General features: G+C 43.8%; 1 protein-coding gene across 5 annotated transcripts in view; it reads right to left on the reverse strand.

Annotated features, from left to right (window-relative positions):
* tcf7l1b (transcription factor 7 like 1b) overlaps nt 1-27,488 on the reverse strand; it is a 42,378-nt gene that overhangs the window by 1,267 nt on the left and 13,623 nt on the right. The window contains exons 4-11 of one of the 5 annotated variants that reach the window (XM_079516672.1): nt 19,923-20,006; nt 9,072-9,207; nt 8,397-8,499; nt 7,372-7,455; nt 3,414-3,554; nt 2,326-2,485; nt 1,426-1,533; nt 1,133-1,184 (exon numbers count right to left, since the gene is read on the reverse strand). In XM_079516672.1, the coding sequence (XP_079372798.1) occupies nt 1,133-1,184; nt 1,426-1,533; nt 2,326-2,485; nt 3,414-3,554; nt 7,372-7,455; nt 8,397-8,499; nt 9,072-9,207; nt 19,923-20,006 (868 nt within the window). Of the gene's footprint in view, nt 1-1,132; nt 1,185-1,425; nt 1,534-2,325; nt 2,537-3,413; nt 3,555-7,371; nt 7,456-8,396; nt 8,500-9,071; nt 9,208-14,179; nt 14,244-19,922; nt 20,007-27,488 lie in introns of those variants that run through there. The other 4 variants (XM_079516671.1, XM_079516670.1, XM_079516669.1 and 1 more) reach the window with 4 other exon arrangements.

Genomic DNA, 27,488 nt, shown 5'->3' on the forward strand with positions numbered 1-27,488 from the left:
TCTCTAACTTTTTATTTTCACCGACCCCCATAACTCTGAGAGTGCACAAATGGAACCAAATGTACCCTTCCGGCTTCATTTGGTTCCATTTGTGCACTCTCAGAGTTACAGACCTGTAAAGGGCATTCAAGGCTATAGCTCTTTATTTGTTTCTGGCAATATTATTGTCCATTTGTATGTAAAAACAAAAGTTTTGACAAAAATGTCCACCACAAGCCAACATGGCGATGATTCCTGATAACAGGAAGAGGGGTCGACATAAAACAGAGGATGGGTGCGATGGAAAACACACGTGGATTCAAATAAATAGATGCACGACAGAATTCAAACACGTATCCTACGCATATACCCAACGGCGACAATAAATGCGTTAACAATGGAAATAAATCTGCCGCCATGATCCGACTCGACATAACAGCAGTGAGCGGTGAAACACTGAAATGAGACCGGCGGCGTGTGGGTGGAGCAGATGGCGATGGTCTTACTGTTGCACCGCAGCAGACATACCTGCCTCTATTAGCACTGAACCTCAAATGCTGCTTGTCAACGTGTAGAGGAGGAGGAGGGAGTTAGTAGAGAGGTGTTAGTGTTAGTGAAGGAAATACATACATAAATAAATAAAACCAAAACAAAGGGAGTTGAGCCCCAGGTCGCTTGGACCTACAGTTGGGTGCCACCGATATTGTCCCTTATCATTTGACCCATTTAGGCCTGACCTCAAAATTTTAAAAAATCCTTCTAAATCCTCCAGTTTTCTGAAATAAATATTTTCACGATTTTTCAAAAATAGCAGACCTACAAGCTCGTAGCGCGCCACTCGGTGGCGCGCTATGAGCTTGTAGATCTGCTATTTTTCAATAGCTAAATTATAACATAATGTTTAAAACACCAAAAGGGGTTCCCGCCCAAAATGGGTTAACTGTCCTTTTGCGCAGATCACGCAAACCTCAGCAAAAAGAAAAGGACAATATCAATGGCCTCCAACTGTATATGCTGGTCTGCAACGACCAATTCCTTGGGCATTGCAAGCTGAGTAAAGCATATATATACTGTAAGGTAATTTTATACAGATTGTGTTGTTTTTGTTCCACTATAAGAAGGGACCAACAGAAAGGAGAGAAAAGCCCCTTACCCTCTGGTGTTGAGTCTGGCTTATTATCTCTCTTCCTCTTTTTCCGTTTTCCCTGCACAGATAAACACAACAATGCTGTCAGAAGAAAAAAAAAGAAAAGAAAAACGTCTCACTAACAAAGGGAAAGCAAACTGCTTCAGTCCATGAGAACAAAAGTGTAGTTTTTTTGTCATTACTTGAAACAAACAATTAAAATTGTCTTTAGGCTTTAGTGAGAACATATCCCACTCGTGGAGACCACTTTTAGCTGGTGGTTGAGAGAGATGGAATCCGCGACGAGAAGAGCCACTCACATAGTTATCTCGCGCTGACCAGCCTGGGTAGAGCTGTGAGTGTAGTTGCCTCTCTTTCCTCGCCAGCTCATAGTATTTGGCTTGTTCCTCTCTTGATAGGGAGTGCCACTGCAGACAAAGGAATAAGAAGTCAGTGGATATTGTGTTAGGGTACGTTACATATACAGTATGCCAACACAATTGCCTACAAGCAACACGCATGCAAATGCACACGCTCAATCCCCCCACTAGTCGACACACACACGCACGCACGCACACACACACACACACACACACACACACACACACACACACACACACACACACACACACACACACACACACACACACACACACACACACACACACACACACACACACACACACACACACACACAGTTATTTAGTTAGATATTCTGTTGTGTTACTTTATTGTTTTTTATTGACCACAAATGTTAAGAAAGTTATTTAGATAGCATATTGTTTAGACAGACATTAGGCGTATTGTTGGCATACTAGTTTCTTGGAGGCACTGCATTGTTCTTTCTGTCTGCACTCTGCTCACCCTGCTTATTCTGATCTTGCAATTGTAAGTCGCACTGGATGAGAGTGTCTATATGCCTAAATTGTAAATTGTATGCACTAAAAACATTTTGTCTTTTGTCCACTCTTATGTGTTTTGTGATGGGAAGGTCACATAGCAAGAGCATTCCTCATACAAGTCTTCCTCAGTGGTGGAAATTAACTAAGTACATTTACTAAAGTACTGTACTTAAGTACAATTTTGAGGTATTTTTTTTTACTTTACTTGAGTATTTCCAATTTCCAATACTTTTACTTTTACTACACTACGTCTCAGAGTATTTCTACATTGCAGTATTGATACTGTTAAAAAATGATTCTAATTGTGTCTGTGCTCACCCGTCTCCCTAGGATCTGGTTGATGGCGGCGCTCTCTTTCAGAGTGCACTCAGCCACTACTTTGGCCCTCATCTCCTTCATGTAGAGCATGAAGGCATTGAGAGGTTTCTTGATGTGTGGCTTCTTCTCTTCCTCCTTCTTGGCCGGCCCCGGGGATTTTCTGCTGAAACCAGGCATTTCAAAATACGTTGAGATGGGACCATAGCAGCTGCTTCGGAGATGATGACAAATACAAGTACAAGTACAACAATATAAGTACAACTTTTGGTAAAGCACGAGATAATGAGAAAGATGTATACCAATGAATGCAGTGGTTTTCAAATGTTTTGTGTCCAAGGCACACCAATGATGGGCAAGTCAAAATCTTGAGGCACACCGTCCTGTATTCACATCTGCAAGCTGTGAGCTTGTAGATTATTATTATTTATGTATTTACCTTTTAATTTAAAAGAAAAGCCTTATTAGTATTAATATTCACCTTTTATTTCACCTATAATGACATGGCCAAAATAGATTTGTCAGATTTAAAGTGGTTAAAATATCTATATTTTTACGATATAGAATTTGCCTCTGTATTGGGAAATTAGCACTGATATCCTAAAACCTAAAAAAAAAAATCGTATAGCTGTATACAGTTGGAGGTCATTGATATTGTCCTTTTCTTTTTGCTGAGGTTTGCGTGATCTGCGCAAAAGGACAGTTAACCCATTTTGGGCGGGAACCCCTTTTGGTGTTTTAAACATTATGTTATAATTTAGCTATTGAAAAATAGCAGATCTACAAGCTCATAGCGCGCCACCAAGTGGCGCGCTACGAGCTTGTAGGTCTGCTATTTTTTTTAAATCGTGAACATTTAGAAGGATTTTTTCAGGATTTAGAAGGATTTTTAAAAGTTTTGAGGTCAGGCCTAAATGGGTCAAATGATAAGGGACAATATCGGTGGCACCCAACTGTACATTGCAATAATAATGTGTGCTTGTCAAAACTTGTCTCCTGGCACACCAGTGTGCCTCGGCGGCACACCGCCAGAGAAGAAGAACTCCTCCGACGGTGTGTAAACGGACTGCTTAGACTAGAAGGACTCTTACGCATGCATTGAAGGGCTGATGTTGTCACTGCTGGGTTCCTGCTTGATGGCCGGCGAGACGATGGCGGGGTGCGGGATGCCCGTCTGGTGCTGGTGCATGGGGTGGGTCACCATGTGCGGCGAGAAACGGCTGGACACCAGGCTGAGAGGAAACAAAGACCACAACGTTAGGACCATTGAACTCATTCCCTGCCAAAAAAGGTCTTTTATTTTTAACGTTACCACAAATCTGGCATTGACCACTTAACCCATTTAGGCCTGACGTCGAAAATAAAAAAACGTTCACTCTGAAAGAATATATATTCAAAGATTTGTGCCGCATTTTTACGATTTTTCAAAAATAGCAGACCTACAAGCTCGTAGTGCGCCACTCGGTGGCGCGCTATGAGCTTGTAGATCTGCTATTTTTCAATAGCTAAAGCATAACATAACGCTAACACCAAAAGGGGTTCCCGCCCAAAATGGGTTAATACACTTCGTCAAATCGTCCTTTGACAAATAATGAAAAGTGTGCCAGGTTTGCAGAAAAAAAAGAACCTGTGTTCCAATGGTTATTATTAAGTCACAAGCTCTTTTCATTGGTTAAATATTTACAAACCCAAAGAGAGGGTCAACCACTTTCAACTATTTTAGAAAAACTTTGACCATTTCTGTCTAAAGTGACATGCCCAAAATAAGGTCCCCTGTTTGAAAGTGCTTAACCCCGGCATAATAAAAGTTTGAACAGGCCCCGCCTCATCAGCGCCTCGCCACCGCTGCATGTCAGGTCAAATTCAGTGTGAAAACTTGCTCCGTCTAGACGTAAATCATACAACACAATGAGCTACATGCTTGGTTTTTGTTCAAATATAGACTTTTTCAAAAGCCCCTTTATGCAGCCACGGCTGGAGAAAAGTGGAGTGTGTTGTTGCCATGGTGACAGCATGGCCCTGACACCTGAAACCACTTTCCTCAACACGTTCCAAACCGTGGAGGTCCTTCGACAGCCGTGCGTTCGCACAGAGCACCTTCACATACATAAGCGACTGCCTTACTTTTCCAATTGTTAACACAATGGAGCATTGTAGTGGACAACGGCGGGGAATTAAGCTCCACGCACCTCTTGCCACGCATTCTTGTTAAATAATGTGTTACAATGGAAAATATTTCAGTGCTTAAGAAAACAAAAAAAAAGGTAAAAAGGAATCTCATAAAAGTCTAGACTGTCATACCAGTCAACATACACAACAGCCCTGTGCTTAAGGATTGCAGGAGCAGCCTCCCTCCCTCCCTGCCAAACATGGTTAGCTCATATGCCAAGCAAATCTCTTTTTTAACGATATAAGCAATTATCCTTTCTTTGGCTTGCATTGAAAACCTGCACACTTCAGCCACTGTCATATTAGAAATACCCTATTGGGTGGTTTTACATAATGGCACATAATCATAATACCTAACGTTTCTTCATAATAATCTCCTCTAATAACGCTTGCCGGAAGTAATGTCCGTAACAGGTTCCGGTTTAGCGCTAATCCGTTTCTCTTTTTCTTTTAAAAGGCCCCACAAAATACACTATTTTCCTTTAATACAGTAGGACGTGTTCACAAGATACTAAAAAATAAGCTGAACCTGTATAGATGAATACCTTTCACATTTGTCACTTTTTTTCCATTCGTTTTTGCAATTTACAACACACCTACTTGCAATGTATTCTTAGGGCGCGTTCGGAAATACCGCACCGGAGCGCACTCACCTATTAGTTTGCGCTCAGTGCGCTATTTCCGAACGCGCCCTTAATGTACTGCTAAACCAGGAACTGTTATAGACCATGGGTTCTCAACTTGTGGGTCGCGACCCCTCGGGGGGTCGCCAAATTATTTTAGGGGGTCCCTAAATTATTTTCAAAAAAATAAAAAATACAAATATATATTTTCACGATTTTTCAAAAATAGCAGACCTACAAGCTCGTAGCGCGCCACTCGGTGGCGCGCTATGAGCTTGTAGATCTGCTATTTTTCAATAGCTAAATTATAACAATGCTTAAAACACCAAAAGGGGTTCCCGCCAAAATGGTTTAAGGTTATTGTAGCAGTCAATTTATATTGGGGGTCGGGAGGGGGCGGGGCGGGGGTCCCGAGACATTGCCAAAGCATTTCCGGGGGTCCCCGGCCAAAAACGTTGAGAACCCCTGTTATAGACTACTGCTGCAAGGCATTATGGTCAATGTAAAAACACTGAATAAATCATTATAATAGCCCTTTACAACATTTCATGCAGGGCAGCATCATCAGAAATGTGTGTTGCCCCGGGGATGAAGTTGTCAGCTAAAATTGTCCAATGCTACCTGATACATCTAAGATTTCCCAGTTTGTAACAAAGCCATTGTAAAAGTTAGTCTTAGTGGCACGATAAAGCATCCTCGATAAGGACGCTAAGGCTCGCCCCGTGCACAGATGACACGCGCTGATATTTGCTGCTTTTCATTTCATTCATATGATTTCATTGCAGTTTTTAAAAGACACTAGATCAATAACAGCGAGCACGGACCAAACAATAGCAGTTAGTCGACACAACAATGTAATCTCATAAAATATCTGAGGAATTTGCTGGCGATACGGTGCTTTCACTGCCATTTCTTCTTAGCCAGATTTTATATTTTAGCTTATGCTAACAAGGGGGTGCCATTGTTGTCCCCCGGGGATAAAACAAGGCCTGCTATGTTTTTACAGACCACGGTTAGCCCTTGATAAATCACACACAGCTGTTTCAACTAACGGACGATAGTGAGACTCAGTCAGAATGTTAACGTTAACAAAATCTGCTGTGCTACACAGGTTTCAACCCAAAAAAGAAATCTTACTTTGCACTAGCAAACTTACCCCGGCATGCCTAATGCTACCTAATCCAGGTTCCGTAGTTAATGTTTTAATCAAATGTTATTTCTCTCTTGCTGCAAAAAAGTGCCCGGCTAGCCAGATTTGTGTTATGACACTAACTAACACTGGTCATGGAATGTGCAATAATGTGTCCAGCCAGTTGTTTTAATCTTTCATTCTTCGACTGGAGCTACAAATACTATTGATCACACAGAGACCCTTTTGAATATTTCATCTCATATGAACACCGGAAGGCTGCACTACAAATCTTTCTGATTTTGACAGCGGGTCAGTGAGTTAAGTCTGATGGGACTTGTAGTTTCAGATGAGCTTTGATTTGTCCTAATCGATTCTTGGCCCTTTCATCTTTGTGTGTGTGTGTGTGTGTGTGCGTGCGTGCGTGCGTGCGTGCGTGCGTGCGTGCGTGCGTGCGTGCGTGCGTGCGTGCGTGCGTGTGTGCGTGCGTAGTCAAGCAGCTCAGAAGATTGGCCTGACTGTGGAAGTTTCGAAAAAAAGTCTCAACCTCGTCTCAGATATTAGACCTCACATTCCTTTGTAGTTTTGACACCACTGATGTCTGAAATAGAACGTACATCTGTCCTATCTTATGGGTTATTTCACCTGATATTCCATTCTACGCTCTTCCACAGAGATATTAAATGATAGGCGATAATATTCAAGCTACTTCCTCAAATTATTGCAGTGGCAGCTTAACAAAAGAAGCCTTTCCATCAATGTTTTATTTTATTTTTTCGCAATGCAAAGATTCCTCAATAATTTGCTCACGTACAGTGGAAAAGTTTTGTCAATAACGACATTATGCAATAAATAGTGAATGAACCAACGGAAACATACCTACCGCATATCTTACATGTTGCAATATTTCAAAAGTTTGCAAAAAAAACATTTGCTTCAGTGAGAACACGTAATGATAACCAAAAAGGGCCTTTTTGCATGTATTCAACTGTATTCTACCCCTTGTACTGTTTAAAACCACTGGCAAAGCGTGCAAGTTAAACGTGATTACAGCATGTCATATAACCTGTACATATTAGATATCCCCCTCTGGGAATGTGGGGGTGTCGCTGAACATGATCCACTCACCTGGACATAGATGCATTCATGGCTAGCGCCGGATAGGGGTGACGGAAACCCCCCGGGGGGATGGAGTACATGTGCTGGGCCTGCCTGAGAGAGAGACAGCCAGAGAGAGAGAGAGAGAGAGAGAGAGAGAGAGAGAGAGTGCAAAGTTAGGACGAGAGGAGGCTACGGTGAGAGGTGGATCAAACACAGCTGACAGACTTAAAAAAAAAACCACCAGCACTAATCCTCTCCTCATCAACTCAAATCCCCTTGCTTGCGGAACAGCAGCGTTGCAATTGATTACAACACCCGTAGCAAAAACCCATAAATGCTCAGGATTTATCCCGGTCAACTCAAATGTTATAATTTATTGTTGTTTGGATATGGTACACCTGCACCTACATTATGGAACATAAAAAAAGTGTAAAAAAAAATAAATAACAGCCTACAGTGAAATCGCAGAGTCAGTTTGATTTGCTGGCTAGCAGCTGCGTGACACCGGTCAGGAGGTTATGCAGAGCAATGCATCTAGCTCCCTAGGTAGAATACAAAATGACTACTCTTCAGCAATCTGTTGGACTTTCCTTTTTATTCATCGTTTTTGAGGGCTAGCCCCTCCAACGTCTGGCTTTCGAACATTCTTCATAGACTATAGGTCTATGGACCTATAGTCTATGGACTTTTAATGTTTGTTTAGAGTACAATGTTTGTTGAAGTGAAGCGCACCTCACTTCACACAAAGTGTGATTTTGTTTAATCAAACCCATACCTGTATATTACATTCTGTTGGCCTACCATTTTAACTCATTTACTGCCAAGGATGACTTTGATGACTATTTGGGGCTTTTACTGATTCGGGTTTGAGATCACGCTTTGCCACCGTCTGCTTAGCTCTCAGTAAATTAGTTAAAGAACCTGGACTTGAGTACTTGAGTTTCTAAGTAAGCTATATTAGGGAATACAAGTACTCAGATTTTATTTGAACAGATGAAGGTAATATTCTCAAATGCAAACAGTTTTTAACTAAATGAAGGAGAGTAACTCACTGTGGCACGAGCCAGCCCAGAGGGTGTGCGATCTGGCCCACGGCTCCAGGAGACAGAGGGTAGTACGGTGAGAGCTCCGACGGGTGAGGAGTCCGAGGAATACCTGCAGGCACCGCAATGACAACAACAAGCTGAAGCACAACGTACTGTCGTATGGAGAGTGGAGATAAAATAGCCAGATATATTCATGGTCTGGAGACAAACCATGTTCTGCACAAGTTATAAGTATAATGGTCCAAATTTGACCACTTTCAACCTGGCATCCATAATAATAATAATTATTATTATTATTTAAATAGCCAAATTAGCAGATCCACAACCTCACAGTGGCTGACACTGTGACGCAATGTGAGCTTGTGGATCGATATATATATATATATATATATATATATATATATATATATACCATCATACGACAAAATGAAATAAAGTTTTAACCCATTTTGGGCGGGAACCCCTTTTGGTGTTTTAAACATTATGTTATAATTTAGCTATTGAAAAATAGCAGATCTACAAGCTCTTGTACAAGAACTTGTAGGTCTGCTATTTTTGAAAAATCGTTAAAATGTGCCTCAAATCTTTCAGAAAATGATTTAGAAAACTTTTTTTTTGACGTCAGGCCTGAATGGGTTAAGTTGTTATGGTTTGGGGGGGGGCACCAACAAGGTGACGTACCTGTCTTTGGGTCTAGTATCTCTGGGGAGAGGTGTGAGGGTGGCGTGCCCGGGGAGAAGTGTTCGTTGCTGTAGGTGATTAGGGGGGTCAGCGGGTGGACATGGTGGGCATGCTGAACCACCGGGACCTTGTTGGACTGTGAAAGAGAAAGAGAGAACAGATAAAGAGGAGGAGGGGGAGGTTAGGAGCTGATAAGCACGGCGCTCTGACGCCTCTGGCACGCACTATTCAAAACACAGCGGCACGTGATATCATCTGATATTATGCATCTGTTCAGGAGCTTACGCGTAACACATTATGCACAACGTGTTTATCACAGAGATAGCATCTCAAACTCGCCAATGCATTAATACAGCAGTGGTTCTCAACCTGTGTGGGTCCCCACATGATTTGTCCCCAGATGACAGTAAAGTGACAAAATTTAAGGACCTTTTAATACAAAAACAAACACAGTTTGACACAGAGTCAAACTGGTGCTTCTCATGGCGGGGGTTCGGGGTGTCAGTTCAAATATGATTGTTTTGGCGGGTCCCCAGTTCAAATGATTGTTTTGAGGGGAACCCCAGTTCAAATATGATTGTTTTGGCGAGTCCCCAGTTCAAATATGATTGTTTTGGCGAGTCCCCAGTTCAAATGATTGTTTTGAGGGGTCCCCAGTTCAAATATGATTGTTTTGGCGGGTCCCCAGTTCAAATGATTGTTTTGAGGGGAACCCCAGTTCAAATATGATTGTTTTGGCGAGTCCCCAGTTCAAATATGATTGTTTTGGCGAGTCCCCAGTTCAAATATGATTGTTTTGGCGAGTCCCCAGTTCAAATATGATTGTTTTGGCGAGTCCCCAGTTCAAATATGATTGTTTTGGCGAGTCCCCAGTTCAAATGATTGTTTTGAGGGGTCCCCAGTTCAAATATGATTGTTTTGGCGAGTCCCCAGTTCAAATATGATTGTTTTGGCGAGTCCCCAGTTCAAATATGATTGTTTTGGCGAGTCCCCAGTTCAAATATGATTGTTTTGGCGAGTCCCCAGTTCAAATGATTGTTTTGAGGGGTCCCCAGTTCAAATATGATTGTTTTGGCGAGTCCCCAGTTCAAATATGATTGTTTTGGCGAGTCCCCAGTTCAAATGATTGTTTTGGCGAGTCCCCAGTTCAAATATGATTGTTTTGGCGAGTCCCCAGTTCAAATATGATTGTTTTGGCGAGTCCCCAGTTCAAATATGATTGTTTTGAGGGGAACCCCAGTTCAAATATGATTGTTTTGGCGAGTCCCCAGTTCAAATGATTGTTTTGGCGAGTCCCCAGTTCAAATGATTGTTTTGAGGGGTCCCCAGTTCAAATATGATTGTTTTGAGGGGTCCCCAGTTCAAATATGATTGTTTTGGCGAGTCCCCAGTTCAAATATGATTGTTTTGGCGAGTCCCCAGTTCAAATGATTGTTTTGAGGGGTCCCCAGTTCAAATGATTGTTTTGAGGGGTCCCCAGTTCAAATGATTGTTTTGAGGGGTCCCCAGTTCAAATATGATTGTTTTGAGGGGTCCCCCAGTTCAAATATGATTGTTTTGGCGAGTCCCCAGTTCAAATGATTGTTTTGAGGGGTCCCCAGTTCAAATGATTGTTTTGAGGGGTCCCCAGTTCAAATATGATTGTTTTGAGGGGTCCCCCAGTTCAAATATGATTGTTTTGGCGAGTCCCCAGTTCAAATATGATTGTTTTGGCGAGTCCCCAGTTCAAATATGATTGTTTTGAGGGGTCCCCAGTTCAAATATGATTGTTTTGAGGGGTCCCCCAGTTCAAATATGATTGTTTTGGCGAGTCCCCAGTTCAAATATGATTGTTTTGGCGAGTCCCCAGTTCAAATATGATTGTTTTGGCGAGTCCCCAGTTCAAATATGATTGTTTTGGCGAGTCCCCAGTTCAAATATGATTGTTTTGGCGAGTCCCCAGTTCAAATATGATTGTTTTGGCGAGTCCCCAGTTCAAATATGATTGTTTTGGCGAGTCCCCAGTTCAAATATGATTTTTCTGGGGGGTCCCCAGTTCAAATATGATTGTTTTGGCGAGTCCCCAGTTCAAATATGATTGTTTTGGCGGGTCCCCAGTTCAAATATGATTGTTTTGGCGAGTCCCCAGTTCAAATATGATTGTTTTGGCGGGTCCCCAGTTCAAATATGATTGTTTTGGCGAGTCCCCAGTTCAAATATGATTGTTTTGGCGGGTCCCCAGTTCAAATGATTGTTTTGAGGGGTCCCCAGTTCAAATATGATTGTTTTGGCGAGTCCCCAGTTCAAATATGATTTTTCTGGCGAGTCCCCAGTTCAAATATGATTTTTCTGGGGGGTCCCCAGTTCAAATATGATTTTTCTGGGGGGTCGTGGCCCTGAAAGGCTTAAGAGCCAGCCAGTGCCTTACAGTACCACACACTCCTGCTGGTCAATGGTATTAGCATGTGTTACAGTACCACACACTCCTGCTGGTCAATGGTATTAGCATGTGTTACAGCACTTGTTCCCACACGCTGGTTGCTTCATACATTTTATTCTTAATTATTATTATTTCAAAACCTTTTCAGAAACATCACCAAAAAAATCACAACCGTTTGAAGTGAGGGGCGCTCTTATCATCGTACATCATCGTGACGTAACATGTCAATTTGCTCGTCCACATAATATGTCGTACATTCTCCATTCATTGTCAATGGGAATTTAATCTTTGTGTAAGACGAAAAGTAGTAGTGAAAATAGTCGATCTACAAGCTTGTTGTGAGCTTGTAGATCTGCTCATTTCACTAGTTTGGGTCCCGGGAGACAACAACAAATGTATCTTATGGGTCACGGCCGGGCTAAAAGGTTTGGGAACCACTGTGTTGGAGTACCTGTGTGTTTGAACTATCCTGAGTGCAGCGCCCTCCACAGTAAACAACAGACATGTGCATGTGAATGTGACGGGCCGTATTATGATGCAATCTGGACCGGCACCAAGGAACACTGAAAAGCCTTGCGGACACATGCCAAGACCATTACAGTCATTTAGTGGAGGAGAGAACTGTTTGTTCAGCCCAACAAGCAAAACAACAGCGCCGCCAGTCCAGAAGTCACACCGGCACCTCATGCACACACACACACGTGTGCACGCTCGCACATACGCATACACACACACACGTGTGCGCGTGCACACACGCACGCATGCAAGCACGCACGCATGCACGCATGCACGCACGCACTCACAAAATGAGGCTAAGAATAAATGGCTACACATAATCAACTGGAAAGATTATCAATCCCACATTTTCTACAGCAATCCATCCATTTATAGGAATATAGAAAGCGGATGCCAACACTACTACAGCAAATCTAAATGAAGTCATGACAACAACGATGTCATGTCATCATGTCAAGAATGCCCATGACATAGGGTGTTTTATAGGAATTCCATCCAGATTTTAGTTTTTTCTACGTTGTTGTTAAATATACTTTGATCCATTTGGACCTGTTGTATCTGGACGCTACCTCTGTGTCTCATTCGTTTGTTTATTTAATACCGCCGGTAAGAATTTGAAGGTTTTCAGAAAACTTTAGGTTAGGTTTCCATTAGGCGTTTTTAGAATTGGACTGCAGGTCTAAGTGGGTTAACAATACTACCACATGTGGTGATAAAACCCAGACCCTTGGCTGTGGCCCAATCGTCATCATCATGCAGACCTGACCAGTACTGGACAATGACAATGACAACAACGACGATGATGATGGTGGTGGTGGTGGTGGTGAAGATGATGATGACGATGATGATGAAGACAATAATAATAACCAGCGTCTCTGCTTTCATTAGGGTAGTGTTTGGCCTCGCAGTCATTTCCCCTGGCTGCTCCGCTGAATAGAGCGCTTGTTGGCTCAACTTGTCACATGGGAGGGTCAGGGGGTGGGGGGGTGGTGGGGTTGGTGGGGGTGGGGGGGGGAGAAAGGAGTCTTGTTCCTCCAGCCTAACCTTTCTTCAATATCCCTCCCCCACCCCCCCCCACCCCTCCTCCTCAGTTTCTCGTCTCTCCAACCAACGTGGTCTGGTAAGGGAACAAGGTTTGCATTGAGACTTCTGTACTCTCTCTTACTTCACGCTGCTTAGAATTGTTCCAAATTTTAGCCGTGCCTCTTTTTTTTTTCCCCTCCTTTTTTTTCGTGCTACATTTATTTTTTAAGGCAGGTCCAACCTTTCCTTCTCTTTTTTTTTTAAAAACCCTTAGCAAACGTATTTCGCACCACGTCTAAAGGCGTACTTTGATTCGGGGTAATGCCAGCCCTGGTGAAGAAAATATTGACTGGTGTGAAACAAGGCTATATTAAGATCACTTTACTTAGAACAGATCTTTTTATGTTTTCCCTAAACCTGGAGAGCGTGTAAGGTCAATATGTTTGAAAGTCCTACATTAGGTGAGCGGAAACGAGATTTCATACAACACAGAAAAGGCTTTGATATCATTTGATGGCAGGAAAAAAATGCTTTATGGAGATTGCAACCCCAGATCCCACATGTCATGTATATTTCAGCTGTGCTTTGTTGCTCTACTTCACGTACAATGTGCCTGAATTCTCCCGATATTGTGCATGCTGTTTGAGTGAGACCTCTAGACCTGGGTGCCAACACATTTTGGGAAGCACTTCAGTTAGAATTCGAAATTATTCTCATTAATAATTCATATTCTGGAATACGCCAATCGTGTGTTTGCTTTGAACAGATTTTATAAGTTTAAAGGCACCAGTTTCGACATCACAATTCCAGCATTCATTTAAATTAAGTGGCCCAAAGAACTGTGATTGTACAATTGAGTGTGCAGACTGTACACGTGCAAAATGCATTTTTACTTGCCGCCTACCTGTTGAGCCGGTCACTACCGAAGAGAGGTTATACCATGGTCAACATTTTACAAAGACGGCGACCTCCTAAGGAAAACGCCCTACTTCGGAGCCGTTTCACAGTTAAATAAACAAAACACTGTAAAAAGTAAAGCACGGGCTATTAACTTCTTGCTAATGAATTAAGCTCTAGCAAACACAAAAAGCAGTCATGTAAAATTGTGGCTCAGTGTTGGTGTAAAACTAAAGTCGCGACCCATCAATACCTTCATTCAGTTGCTTTATGTGTAGGGGTAATATTCCTCAAACCCGCGACAGCTTCATATGCTCAGCTTCATGATCCATGGGCAAGGTGTAATAAGGAAACCACATGGAACATGAGCTGTGTTTTAAATATAAACAACATCTACGTGACAGGACGGATACAGAGCAACCTGGAACCAGATGGTATCTGCATTGACAGACAGCCGAAATCATGCTCTTTACATAGACGTGCTTGTTGAGAACTGGCCTGCAACATAGTGCAGAGTACCTCGCGGCTCGCAAGCAACAACACCGGGATCTGGTATTAGAGCAGGCTCGACATAGTAGCAGGAAGATGAAAAATAGCAAAAGGGTTGCTGAGCCAGTGCAGAGAATAGGTGTCTCTCTGTTAAGAGGTTTTGGGGCTAAAGAGGCAGAGGTGGCAATACCTCGATGGGCTGTTCAACTTGGAACGGTGCTAAGAAAAGCACAGTCCTTGGTCAATGTGGGTGGAGGGGTGGATTTCATTCAAGCAAACATGTTTTTGGATCCTGCACATCTGAATTGAATTACTAGGCAAACAGCCGACGGGGAAGAGAGCTTAGAACAAACTGAATAACCCTGCAGCTTTGTGTGCCTTTCTGCTAGGCAATTCTGGGTGGGAGGTTCAGAGGCCTTTTCAAAACGGCCAGGAAAGACAGGGTGAAAAAGAATGCCTGGCATGCTGAGAAATCCAAGCCTTGTTTGTCAACGCCAACAGGAAGCGGACGTGAGAGGGGTCTGACTGTGTCGTATGCCTTTAGAATCAGCCCCTCCTAAAGCCGTGCCATTCATCACAGACAACTTGCTGCTTTACCTCTACCCATCGCCTTTGAAAAGGTCAATGGCACTAATATTCTAGGTTAGAATAATAAAGCACGCTGTGTCATATTACTGGAGTCGGTCAGCAGCAGTAGTGTGACCATTCTCTGCGGTCATTAAAGGGCACACACACACACACACACACACACACACACACACACACACACACACACACACACACACACACACACACACACACACACACACACACACAGATGACAAGGCATACTAAAAACAAGCTCAGTGGGATATAACGCCAAACTCAATATCTTTGTGCTATGTAATTCAATAAGAAATATCTGTAAATTGATTAAGCTTCAGTAATATTTTTTCTTTAACATTGACATGTTAAAGAAAAGCTAACTTTGTTTGTGTTTAAATTCATTCATGGACTCGCGATGCGATAACTGACACATTCTATGACCTTATCATTTTGACTTTCAGATCCACATTCCTCATGTCTGATGAAGCTCTTGTATCTGCAGTGGCCCAGCAGGACTGCAGACCTCAGATCAGTATTCAGTTCGCAGGCCTGCAGAAGCCTTTGATTTCATCATGGACCCTGGATGTTCATTGCTTAATGCAAAATGGGAAAGTCTCACCGGACACACCAAGCCAAAGGTCTGCAGAAACTAATATGGGCCAAGAAGAAGAGTAAGGACCAAATCGACCAGAAAAGAAAAGGAAAATGTTTTTTCTTCTTTCTTTTTTAGCTGCCTCATCGTCACTCAGCATCTCAACGGAATCTGTCATGTGTCCAACAATGTGTTGAAAACAGCACTGGACACACTTGAGGGTCGAAAAACAAAAGGCATCTCTGGAATGCTGCTCAGGAGGACCTCGCAGCACTTCAATTTGTTTAGAAATTTGGTGACTAAGTGACTTATGACATGCTGACAAGAGCAGGTCTCTTGTTGTCTTGATTACTCTACAGTGTCTACACACTAATACAATATTGAAACAGAGAGCAGGGTTCTTCTGTGTCTGTCAAGACTCAAGTTCAGACCAGCCCATATGTGAGTCCTGATCTGATAAGTGATGGTGGGGCAGTCACTCGGGTCAGTGCTACCTCATTAGAGTGTCACTGCTCCTTTTAAACCAACATAATAGTCGAGCGCTTGTCACATAATGACACATAGAATGGGCCCTCCCGGACAAATTAACGTGAGTCACTGAATGACCTCAGCGGACTCGAGGAAGTATTCAGCCATGACAGCACTATCAACATGGCTGTAATAGGCATGTTGGCGTGATGATTGCTATATGAATGCACACGATCAGCCACCTTTCTCCACTCTCCAACTCTTCTCCTCCGTTCCGTTCTCCTCCTCCTCAGCTTGAGCTCAGCCACTGCTTGCTGGACTGACAAGGTTGAGTCTCCCACACACTGCATCACCTGGGCCCGCAGCGCCTTTTGATGTTTTATTCATGAATAGACAGCTCTCTGAACACGGAGGCTGAGATGGGAGTGCTGGGGTGCCCGCGTGTGTGTATATGGTTTGTAATGTGTGTGCGCCGTGCGGTGGTAAGGGATACCCGCAGAATAGCTTGTTCCCTCCTTCCCAGTCTATCCCCCGCAGCACATACACTCCAATCACCATCACAGCCACCGTTACTACCAAAAGCAATACCAACTGAATGCTAAACAAACCTGTCTGTTGAATAATTGAGGATCTCGAGCCAGAGTGGGCTCCGGATTAGCATACAGGCCTCATGGACCCAATCTGCGCAGTGACAGGACAGCTTTGCCCTCGACTCTCACTCCCACAGAAGGCTCTGATTTCCTACGTCTTGTGTATATAATATATACGCCTCTCTCTGTCTCCATTCCACACGGCCCGTGCCGTGAGCGAGGGCAGCAAGTCAACATGCGGTTCCTCGTTAGCGAACGGTTTCGCCGCGTGTCAGAATCGGGGAGGAGCGCTAACGTTATGATGCTCATCATCGCTGTCATAATCTCAAGGCTCGCTGCACTCCAGCCCGTAGAAGGCACTGATGACGCCACTGCTCATACAGTGGATCTAAGAAGCCAGATTAACCACTTTCAACTTGGCATCCCTATTTTGGGGACGTCATGAGAGACAACCTGTTTTTTTTTTGTTTTTTTCTCAAAAGTAGCAATTTTTGGTGTCACGCGGCTATTTTCGCCGCGTGACACCATCGTACGACATTGTGCGTATAAAATAAGGCTTAAGTGGTTGATGAGGTTAAAATGATGTACATGATGTGCCTACAAGTGGAGCTCTCAGTCACTACACATATTCCTCCTACCAATCGATAGTAGATCAAATCACACCAGCCACTATGAAAAAACAATATGTATGTAATGTATATATGTATATATATGTATATATATGTACATATATATAATGTATATATATATTGAATATCATATAAATGTTTTAAGGCCGTTTTAACGTTCCTTCTTTTAAACCTTTTAATGACCCTCTGCTATTTTTGTCGCGTGAGTGACACCATCGTACAAGTGGTTAACAAGGTTAAAATAAAACCACATGTACATGATATGACTCACCACTGCATATTAATAATCAATAATCAATATTAGATCAAGCATTTTTGTAATCATTATTTAGATGTATTACAAGCTTGAATGTGACAACTGCAGGATCACATGAAGAAGGACCCTGCCCCATGCAGGACCCCCTACTGGGGGTCTCCCTGCCCGCTTCTCCTCGGGTCTCTCCTCCCTGGGTCCTCCTGTTGGCCCTGGCCAGTAATCCTTAGCCCCCCACACCCCCACCCCACCCCCATGGGCAGCCATCCGCTCCCTCTGCTCTCATTAGTGCAGCGTGGGGGGGGGGGGGGGGGGGGGACCTGGGGAGCCTGCAAGCCTGGGGAGCCAGCAGCAGCCTTCTGCTCACCCTCCCACTCCCGAGCGTGTCTCCTCTGGTGGTGGTAATGAGCACATAATCAGCCTGGCTCCCTGTCAGCCAGCCGCTAGCGCCAAAGAGGGGGCATGTGAGCTTCTGGCCCGGGGTGGGTGGGTGGGGGGGTGGGGGAGGGTAAGGGCACAGTGGGGTGTGTTCTATTCTGTGTGCCCAGGGTATACAGTATACTGCCTGGTACCAGGCAGCAACCACCAGACAAACTACTTCCCATCACACACACATCAAATGACCCTCTCCTCTCTGAGGGCTGCTGAGATCACCGGATCGCGGCCGTGAACACTTCCTCTTGGAAGTTCACATGATGTTTCAACTCTCTCTGAACTTCACAGAGAGAGTTGACAGAGCAGCGTAAACAATTATGTTATTTTGCATCCTGGGTCAGTGTGTCGCACAAATGTTTCACTTGAGCTGCATGGATATGCGCTGCTACCTACTGTCAAAATATATGTGTGTGTTATATATATATTATATATTATATATATATATATATATATAATACACCTAGCATAATTGTTTTGATACCTTTACAGTGAAAGGCATTTACTGGTACATTGAGTGTATTACACTTTTACTATTATTACTTTTGTATTTTGCCATGATATGATTATTATCATTCCTATTATTAATCAAATATATTTGTTTGTGATAATGAAAAGAGTTTAAATAGTTCAAATAATTAGTTTACTACAAGGTATTACGGAGTTAATATTCATTTAAAAACGTTCAGATTTCTCACAGAAAACCGCTCAACAACTTCAATTTCCCAGGCATAATCTACAGTACACAACGTCCTCTGTCTGTATTGACCTTCTTGGATCAATGATGTTCAATTGAGATAAAGGTCAAACTAATAGTTACAGGGTGCCAACACTGCAGCAAATGAAGTTTCCTTTCAAGTGAATCCTGCAGCAGCAACCATTGCAGCGCAGAGTGGAAACAATCCAACTAGAGTCCTCAAACTCTGCATCAAGTCTTCAATGGCCTCTTTCATTTCCGCCTAATTCAATTGACATTAACCCGCTCCTTGTACTTTCTTTCTCTCTTTCTCTCTCTCTCTCTCCGCTGTCCCACAATGCAAGAATCATGCATTTCATAATGTTATGCATTAAGTAAATAAGATAAAGGCAATTGGCTGGAACAAAACATTGAACAGAAGCTCTGTCTGACAGACAACCCAGCCGTGCGCGAGTCACTTAGGGGTCAGCACTTATTGTAATAAAATATCTTTAATTGGTTTCCAATTGAGACTGAAGTCAACCACAGAGCAGCTTTGGATTCCCCTGGGCGAGCTCCACTCTCCCCTTCGCAACAGCTTCCCATTGACCGGCCTCAATGGAGACTTTGTTGTTTGCATCGTTGTGCTTATGAGATCCGACGAATCCACCACAAACTAAACAGGCTCGTCTAGCCAGGACGTGTAAGGTCAAGGGGCTGAGTCACAGCGGTTATTTGCCCACAGCGCAGCGAGGGTGGCTTAACCCTCTCCTCCATGCATAACTAAACACGACTTCCCCTACCAGAGATCACTCTGCATGTGATCTGACAGGTGATAGGAGCATGCATGGGACTCCATGCTCTTATTCAGGGGGCTGATCTAGACTGCTGTTTATCTAACGTTATCACAACCCTGCCTGTAGGACACAGCCTTCAGCAAAACCACACAGTGAACAGGTCCGCTGAGGTCCCACATTGTCTAGTGACTAGACAATGCGGGACCTCAGCACACCCGTCTCTGTGTGTGTGTAGACTCTAGTCAGAGACATCAGCATGACTGCTTCGCACCTGTGTGGGAAAAAAACGTATGAATGGCTAGGTGGTTCCAACTCGGATGATTTACAACGAGTTGAGTTATTGTGGCATGGACACACAGACAGCGTGGCTGTGCGGTGTGCAATAGTTAGCCCGCAGGTGCTGTTGTTGCTAGGTTTATAGTGGAGGAGGAGGAGGAGGAGGAGGCTGCAGATGGACAGATAGGAGTGTTATAGTGTCTACTTACTAAATGCCCCGGGGTTGGAGAGCGGGAGTCTTTCAGTCCTGCTGATCCAGGGACGTCCAGAAGAGGCCATTTCATCTGCAGGTACTGTGGGCGGAAATGTAAGAAACAATATTATGAGCTTACATAACACACAAATAGGTGAGCATGCCATATATTACGCAACAGTATCCACTGATGACTAGTGTTTTTTTAAACAAATTAAACATTCCTGAAAGCGCCATTGCTGCAGTAACGCCAAATAAAACAGATTGAGATGTTACTGCTACGCTACAGGACAAACTTCACTATTTGCTGAGAGTGAACAAGTATGCCGGGTTGCAGTTTTTCCGAGAACATACATGAGGGTAATGAATGGCGTAAAGCGAGCCAACAGAGAGCCATAACTCTACCAGACACCTGTATGAGAGCCATTCTGCTGCCGGGGTCAGACAGTGGGCTCTGGCATGAGGGCGGGGGGAGGGAGAGAGAGAGAGAGAGAGAGAGAGAGAGAGAGAGAGAGAGAGAGAGAGAGAGAGAGAGAGGGAGAGAGAGAGAGAGAGAGAGAGCAATGTGAGCACAGTGGACTGACTGCTGGAGAACTGTGAAATTGCCGTTTGTCAAGGAAAAACAAGAGTCCAGCTGTGGGCGCCCATCGCTGAGCGGGTGGGAAGAGACAGCTGGAAGGAAGCCCCATCTTGAGGAGGATGAAGTTAAAGACTTGGGTGTGGACTTTGAGCTATGTCTGGTCTATTCCGTTTCACTCACGTTGTTTGTCCTTGTAACCCATACCCAAATGCAATCATAATCAATCTTTAATGCTGTTATAAAAGTCAAAACTTAAGATCATCTCCCATTGTGAATGAATGTATAACGTATCCCCCCCCCCCCCCCCCCCCACCTCTTTCTTGTGAAAGTTTACCAACAGTTATACTTGTAGATGGCTGCCCATCTTATGTACTATGTGCTATGTGCTATATGTAATACGCAGCGGGCCCTGATGTGCAACAAGTAAAGGTTGTTGCCATTTGTTACTTGGTACAAGTTGAACCGGATTTTATTTTTTTCCTGTAGCACTGGAGATAGCATGGAGCCAAAGCTGCACTAGCACAGCTCAGCCATCTGGTTTGTGAATCAGTTGAAACACCGGATACAGCACATTGACATGCATGTGGATTTTCTGCCTGGTACAATTTCAAATTAATTAAAAGGGTTTCATATTTTAGCTTATGTCACAATGTAGATAAAAAAAAACTGCCTGTAGTGATATATCATCATTTATAATTCCAGTTGCCTTTCGGCATGGAATTAAACTATCAAGTATTCTGTTTCGTGTTTACGACATCACTCATCTTGTGCAGATGAATTGCAGACAATCAATGCACTTTAACAGAATTCCTATATAGCATGAATGTACTCAATGTAGTGTGGATTTCAGTTCTGCACAATGACATCCACCTACAGCATAATATGCATTGAAAAAGATCAGAATTATAGTCATATTTTAAATAGTGATTACTAGTATACTGTACTACACCACCGTGAAATCAGATAGCAAAGTTTTGACTTTTACAATTTCGAAAAGAGAAATTCACATGCATTCATGTTTTGACTTTTTTAAAGCTTCATTCATCACTCAGGGATTGTAAGGAGGAAGGAAGCTTGGATGACCGTGGGTTAAAAATGGAAAAGACATTATAGCAAGCGGGGGAAAGGGAGAGAAGGACAAAAAAAAAACATTTTCAGGAATGAGTTTGTCGGAGCAGGCAGCGGGTATTGTTTCCTGACAGCTGGAGTCCAATAGAGCAGGGGGAGGGGGGAAGGGGACCCTTTTTCCCTTCCAAAAGGGGGGAAATTCTGTGAGTTGACATCAGCCCTCTTCATTTTCACCATACTGCTCAAGGCTGAATCGTAGGTTCCAGCTAATGGGCCCTAGTCCATACAACTGTCAGGCAGCCAGTTGCTCTTAGAGGCTGCTAGCTCCCTATTGAAACTGTACTCTGCTCTGTGCATGATGCCTAATGAATGCTACCCTCTGGAGAGAAAACCCAAAACAATACACTTTTCCCTGTCTAATCTATGTCAATCACGAGTCCTTCCACAAATGAAACGAGCCCTATTGTGAGCGTTTGGTCTGTCCTGGCCATGCCCACCACCTCGCCTCTCCTTCCCATCCATCCCCTTATTTGACAGCTTCTGCCAGGATTGAGGAACATGCCCCCGGGCATTTTCTTTTCCCTAAGCGCCTACTTTTTTTTTAATTGCCAGTGTGCCCTATGGAGCAAGCTGCTCGCAGATATACCCTGAAACATCTACCCAGGTGCTGCCAACCGCAGAATGTCACATTAGCTCCTATACTCTTCACAGTCACAGCCCATAGGAGCACGCTGCTCGGTAGCACATGAGAGGCAGTGGCAGGGTGTCTGTCTGGGTACAGTCCTCGGAGCGGTTTGAGGAAACAAAAGGTAAGAAATCCAGGGCCAAGCTACTCAGCGGAAACTTCTATAACACTGTAAAGCTGCTTTCTGCTGTGAGAAAAAAAGCACGCCAGAGAGGGGGGAGAGAGAGGAGATTGGACGGGACATTTAAATAAGAGGAAACACTTAGAAACCGATTTCTTTTTTTAAAGAGCTCGCCTATCCCATGGCCGAAGTGTTATTAAATGTTTGTGAAAGATTGAAACCGCGGATAAACTAATATGAGCAATTACATTTTGCATTAAACTTCGGGACATTTAGTAATGGCTTGCAGATGCCCTTATTTAATTAGAAACAAACACAATTTGAGACAGACATATGGCTGAGGCCCATAGAGATGCTTGCTTCAGCATGGGAGCAGAATGCTCTGTTAAATAGTGTTGGACAGAGCATTGAGAGAACTCTGTTTAGTAACTACCTCATCGATTTTCATCACTTTCTAATTGTCGTCCAACTTTCCCCACTGCCTCCAGCACTCCGAATAGACACAAGTAGAATACGCTACTGTTAAAAAGACGCAGAGGCGATAAAGGTACCAATGATGCCACAGAAAAAAATCTCAAAAGCCACGACAGAGAGAATACAGCCATACAGTATGCTCTGTGGGCAATGCAGCTTACCAGAGCTGGGTTCTAATTGTTACACAGCTCTCACAGAGCTCTGGAAAACACAGCCAACAGTCTTTGTCAACTCTGAAGTGTGTGGTGCCACACTGCCGGCCAACATCAGAGCACGGACGAGAGACAGATGCCTGGACATTTGCTGTCAAACTACTAAGTCAGAGACTGCCAAAAGGGGGGAAAAATCCCAAACTTTGTCACTAGCTACTAGCAGGAACTAGCTAGCAGGAACCGGCCTAGTTTACGGTCCAATTAAAAGTAGCACTGGTGAGTCGTAGATACATTTTTATGTAATGTAATTGTATTTTAATACATCATAGAGTGATGTGTTATTGTGTTTACATCGTAGAAAAGGGGTGACTCGTGTTGATCCAATTCAATGTTGTTCCAACTCCAAAAATGTGAAGACCGACACAGCCAAAAGAGTGACGCTATGCAAGCCGCTGTTTCAGACGAGACCTAAAACTTGTGCAACAGCTCTAACCCCCCTCCCTCTCCCAATCCCTCTCCTGAATAGCAGGGTAGCCGGAATGCCTCCATGGATTGCTCCAGCAGATAATGTCAATCACCTACCGTGTGGAGAACCCCTCCCCATTGTTTTCCTTTGCCCCCAACAGAAAACAAATGGGCCACACAGCTTGCTGTTTGGCTGAGGTGATAATTACCCTCGCCTTACCCATATGAACAGCGACTCCAGACAATGGCCTTGTCAAGCCGCGACACAACAGTCCCTCCCCGGTTTGCTCAGCTGAGATCACCTGCTCATGCAGGGCCATTGACACCTTAACTTGATCTATGCATGAAATACAATTAGAGCTTGTGGGGGACAAAGACAATGCAGTAAGTACTCTCCGCCCTGTTAGGGGCTTTTGCATTAAGACCCATTGTTTGCCAACATTACAGGCAATTACATGGACAATTCTTAAGCAAACGGCTAACACTCATTGTGCTAATTAGTGTTTAATTGATGGGGAAACGACGAAGCATCTGAGCTGGTCAGACCTGCAAGTGCTGCTCTTTGGCCCTCGGCAAACATTTCTGAATGGAAGCGCATGCATGCATGCATGCATCATGTCCAGGTTTTCCAGACCACTATGAGGCAGATTACTGAGGGAGGAAGTTATAAATGAAAACAATCTTGGGTGAACCGAAGGAAGACACACGGAGAGAGAAAATAACAACGGAAAAATATTTTGGTGCCAACATAATTGGTGGAAAAAATAAATCCATACTGCCCAAATACAGACACCCTGTATTTACATCTTGCATATAAAAACATTACGGGTTACAGTGACGTTAGTCGACAATAATATGCTCCGGCAACCTGCATCAGAATGAGTAGAACACAGTATCGAAAACAATACGGCAAAAATATCGAGGCATATATTTTTTTCCCCTTCGTTTGGATAGTCTCAAATCAACACAGGCACTCGTAAAACCAGCACAACTACTTTTGCTGATCACTTGGCTCATTACGAGAGAAAGTTCCTGCCAACGGAGGAACAGCGAGGCAAGGCAGGTTTTTATATAAAATTAACCCTGGGAAGCCTGCTGTCCCACAATTCAAAACGCAGAAGTAGCATACTGGCTAATGGCTACCAGATTTGTGAAGTGTCCATTAGTCCGTATAGGAGTGAAGTTAAGTGACTGTGACAGGGGCACTCCCTCCGCTCGCCGGGTCTCCATTGTGACCTGGCCGGTTGTCCTGCACTCTTATTCACAGCCAGTAAAAAAAAACTGGGTCAAAGGTCAGACATCCAGAGTGCAGGGGTTTCCATGGCGACGGGGCCTATTAAGGCCAGGCTCATTGGCCTCTTAACATGCTCTCATACACAAAAGAACTATTAGTGCAAGGAGAGAGAGAGAGAGGAGAGGAGGCAGCGTGAGGGGAGGTCTTAAAAACACAAGACTCTCAACCGGTTACATGCTATGCCTATCACTCAACAGTTGTCTATATATAACATCCGTGGGTTTCCGTCTCGTACGCTGCTAATCTATACGTAACGTCAAGCATCTCGGAAAAGCGTGGCGTGAAAGTCGTATCCCTGGAAAAATGACACCTACACAATTTGTTATTTTGAAAACGGGCAATTTGTGTTGCCGACCGTTGCAGATATTGCTTAATTGGCCATTGTGTAAGAAAATGCCTGAATGTGACAGCATTCCAGCGCTTTGACTCCGCTGAACTCAATGAGCTTATTTGGTGTCATATGACTGCCTCATGCCGTATTCTGAACAATGCCCAAACTGCTCCGCAAACATTCGTTTATTTGAAAAGTCTAATGAGTGAGTTTACTGCTGCCTCAGCAGTAAAACTGCATTACCAGAATACAAGGCCAAGTTAAACTCCCCTAAAAAAGTTTCTTTAACGTTCTGTCTCGGGGCTGAGGCTGTGACTTCAGCTAGGAGTGTGCATTTTTGCAGTTCAAGCAATTATTTGTTTCTGGGTTTATTTTTTTTCTTCCTTTTGCTTGACGTGATCCTGAGTTATGGCTTCCTGTATCCAGACTTTTAGTGCGTTACAGTCCCCACTAATATGTCTCTTTAAATGAAGCAGCCCATTGTTCCCATTCTATCTCATTTACTTTCAGGCAATTTTAATCAAGTGCAGTTAAGGAATAGAAGTCCTTTATTCAGCCTTGCCGAGGTGAAAGTTTGGAATAAGTCAGCAATTGTACTGCAGAACACAACAGCAGGTCAAATAAAATCCAATGTGTAATTAGACCCACAAGAAAATAATCATGCATCTGGTAAAGGCTAGGCCCTCTCATAAAGACAGAGAGGAGGCAGCGACACTATTTAAGTCAATTACACGAAGTCAGTTATGTGGTTTTCCATACCTGGGGGACATGCTTTCAATTGTGACGGACCACTCCCGCTATATGTCAATGTCAGCGTGATCTAATGTCAAGCCATGCTAAGCACCGCTAATGTCAGAGATGTTGTCTGCCCCTCTCATCGCTTCCTCCTCTGGCATTGTTTGTCCAGTTATACAGGAACACAAGTTTTTATTGTTTGGGGAGGCAGCCTAGTCTCATTGAAATTCACAGCCATAAACCTCTGTATAATTAACTCCAGAACATGTGGTGGTTAGCAGTGGTTGGCTGAATGTTTACGGTAAAGCCCAACATAGAACTCAGATTGTGTGTGTGTGTGTGTGTGTGTGTGTGTGTGTGTGTGTGTGTGTGTGTGTGTGTGTGTGTGTGTGTGTGTGTGTGTGTGTGTGTGTGTGTGTGTGTGTGTCCGTGCGTGCGTGCGTGTGCGCATATGTACGTTCGTCCAGGTCTACGCAAATGACACACCATCGAGTGCTGCATTTTTCATTTATGACCAAACACAAATTGACTGGAGACAGCATGGGTTACCAATATAGCTAAGTGTTCAGACTGCCAAGGCAGTTAGGAGGCAATAAGAAGTGTACCATGCTCACACACTCACAACAGGGCAAATACCACAGTACAGTAATCATTTCTAACCTCTAGGTAAAAACATAAAAATAAGCCTTTTTTTCCAGAGACTGCAGATAAATATTTACCCCCCAAGAGTAAATTTGATCTTAAACAACAGTGTGTCTGCCAACTTTTCCAAACGTGCTTTCTTTTCCTTTTTTCTTTTTTTGGACACGCCACACTAGCTGGGTGACTTCGTTTTCTTTCTTTTTTTGGTTTTTTCTTGGTCTTTTAAAAAACGTCCTAAGAGCAGCTGAGAGAGAGGCAGGAGGCCATGAGAGACATCTTGAAGGAAAAAAGTCAGTTTGAAAAACTGGGGTGGGCACGGGTGGGCGTTGGGGGAGCAGGAGAGAGGAAAAAAAGGGCCTAAATTAAACACATTTGTTTCTGCTCTCACATACCACAAGTCTTATGAAAACAGAGGGCTGATTGTGTTCACTCTGCAAGTACCCCCCCCCCCCCCCCCCACCACCACCCCAACACCACCACCACTCTGCTCCACCACGCATCCACCCCCTGTCCTGAGCAGCAGCCCCCCCCCACGTGCACACACACACACACACACACACACACACACACACACACACACACACACACACACACACACACACACACACACACACACACACACACACACACACACACACACACACACACACACAGTCACACACACACACAGCTGCCTGCAGATGCCTCCTGTGTTTGCTCTGAGTGCAGGCACAAATCTCCAGGCCCCTGAGAGTCCTGGGCCCTGCCTCATCTCAGTTTTACTGCCTGACATCCCTATCACCCCACTGCTATCCCCACTCACCCCCCCCCCCCCCCCCCGTACACTCAAACTCTCTCTCACTCTCTCACATACTCATATTCTAGAAACTCGTTCACTTGCCGCAGGTATCCTCAGCAGCCTGTCCTGTAGGGATTATAGCCGATCGCACTAATGATAATAACAAATGAAATACGGCCGTTTGATTGGCTGCATCATTTTGGCTGCATTTACAAACACTCGGTGACAGATGATAAGATAGAAAGACCTTTATTGAT

Source organism: Electrona antarctica (assembly GCF_951216825.1).
Source record: "Electrona antarctica genome assembly, chromosome: 12".
NCBI classification, from domain to species: Eukaryota; Metazoa; Chordata; class Actinopteri; order Myctophiformes; family Myctophidae; genus Electrona; species Electrona antarctica.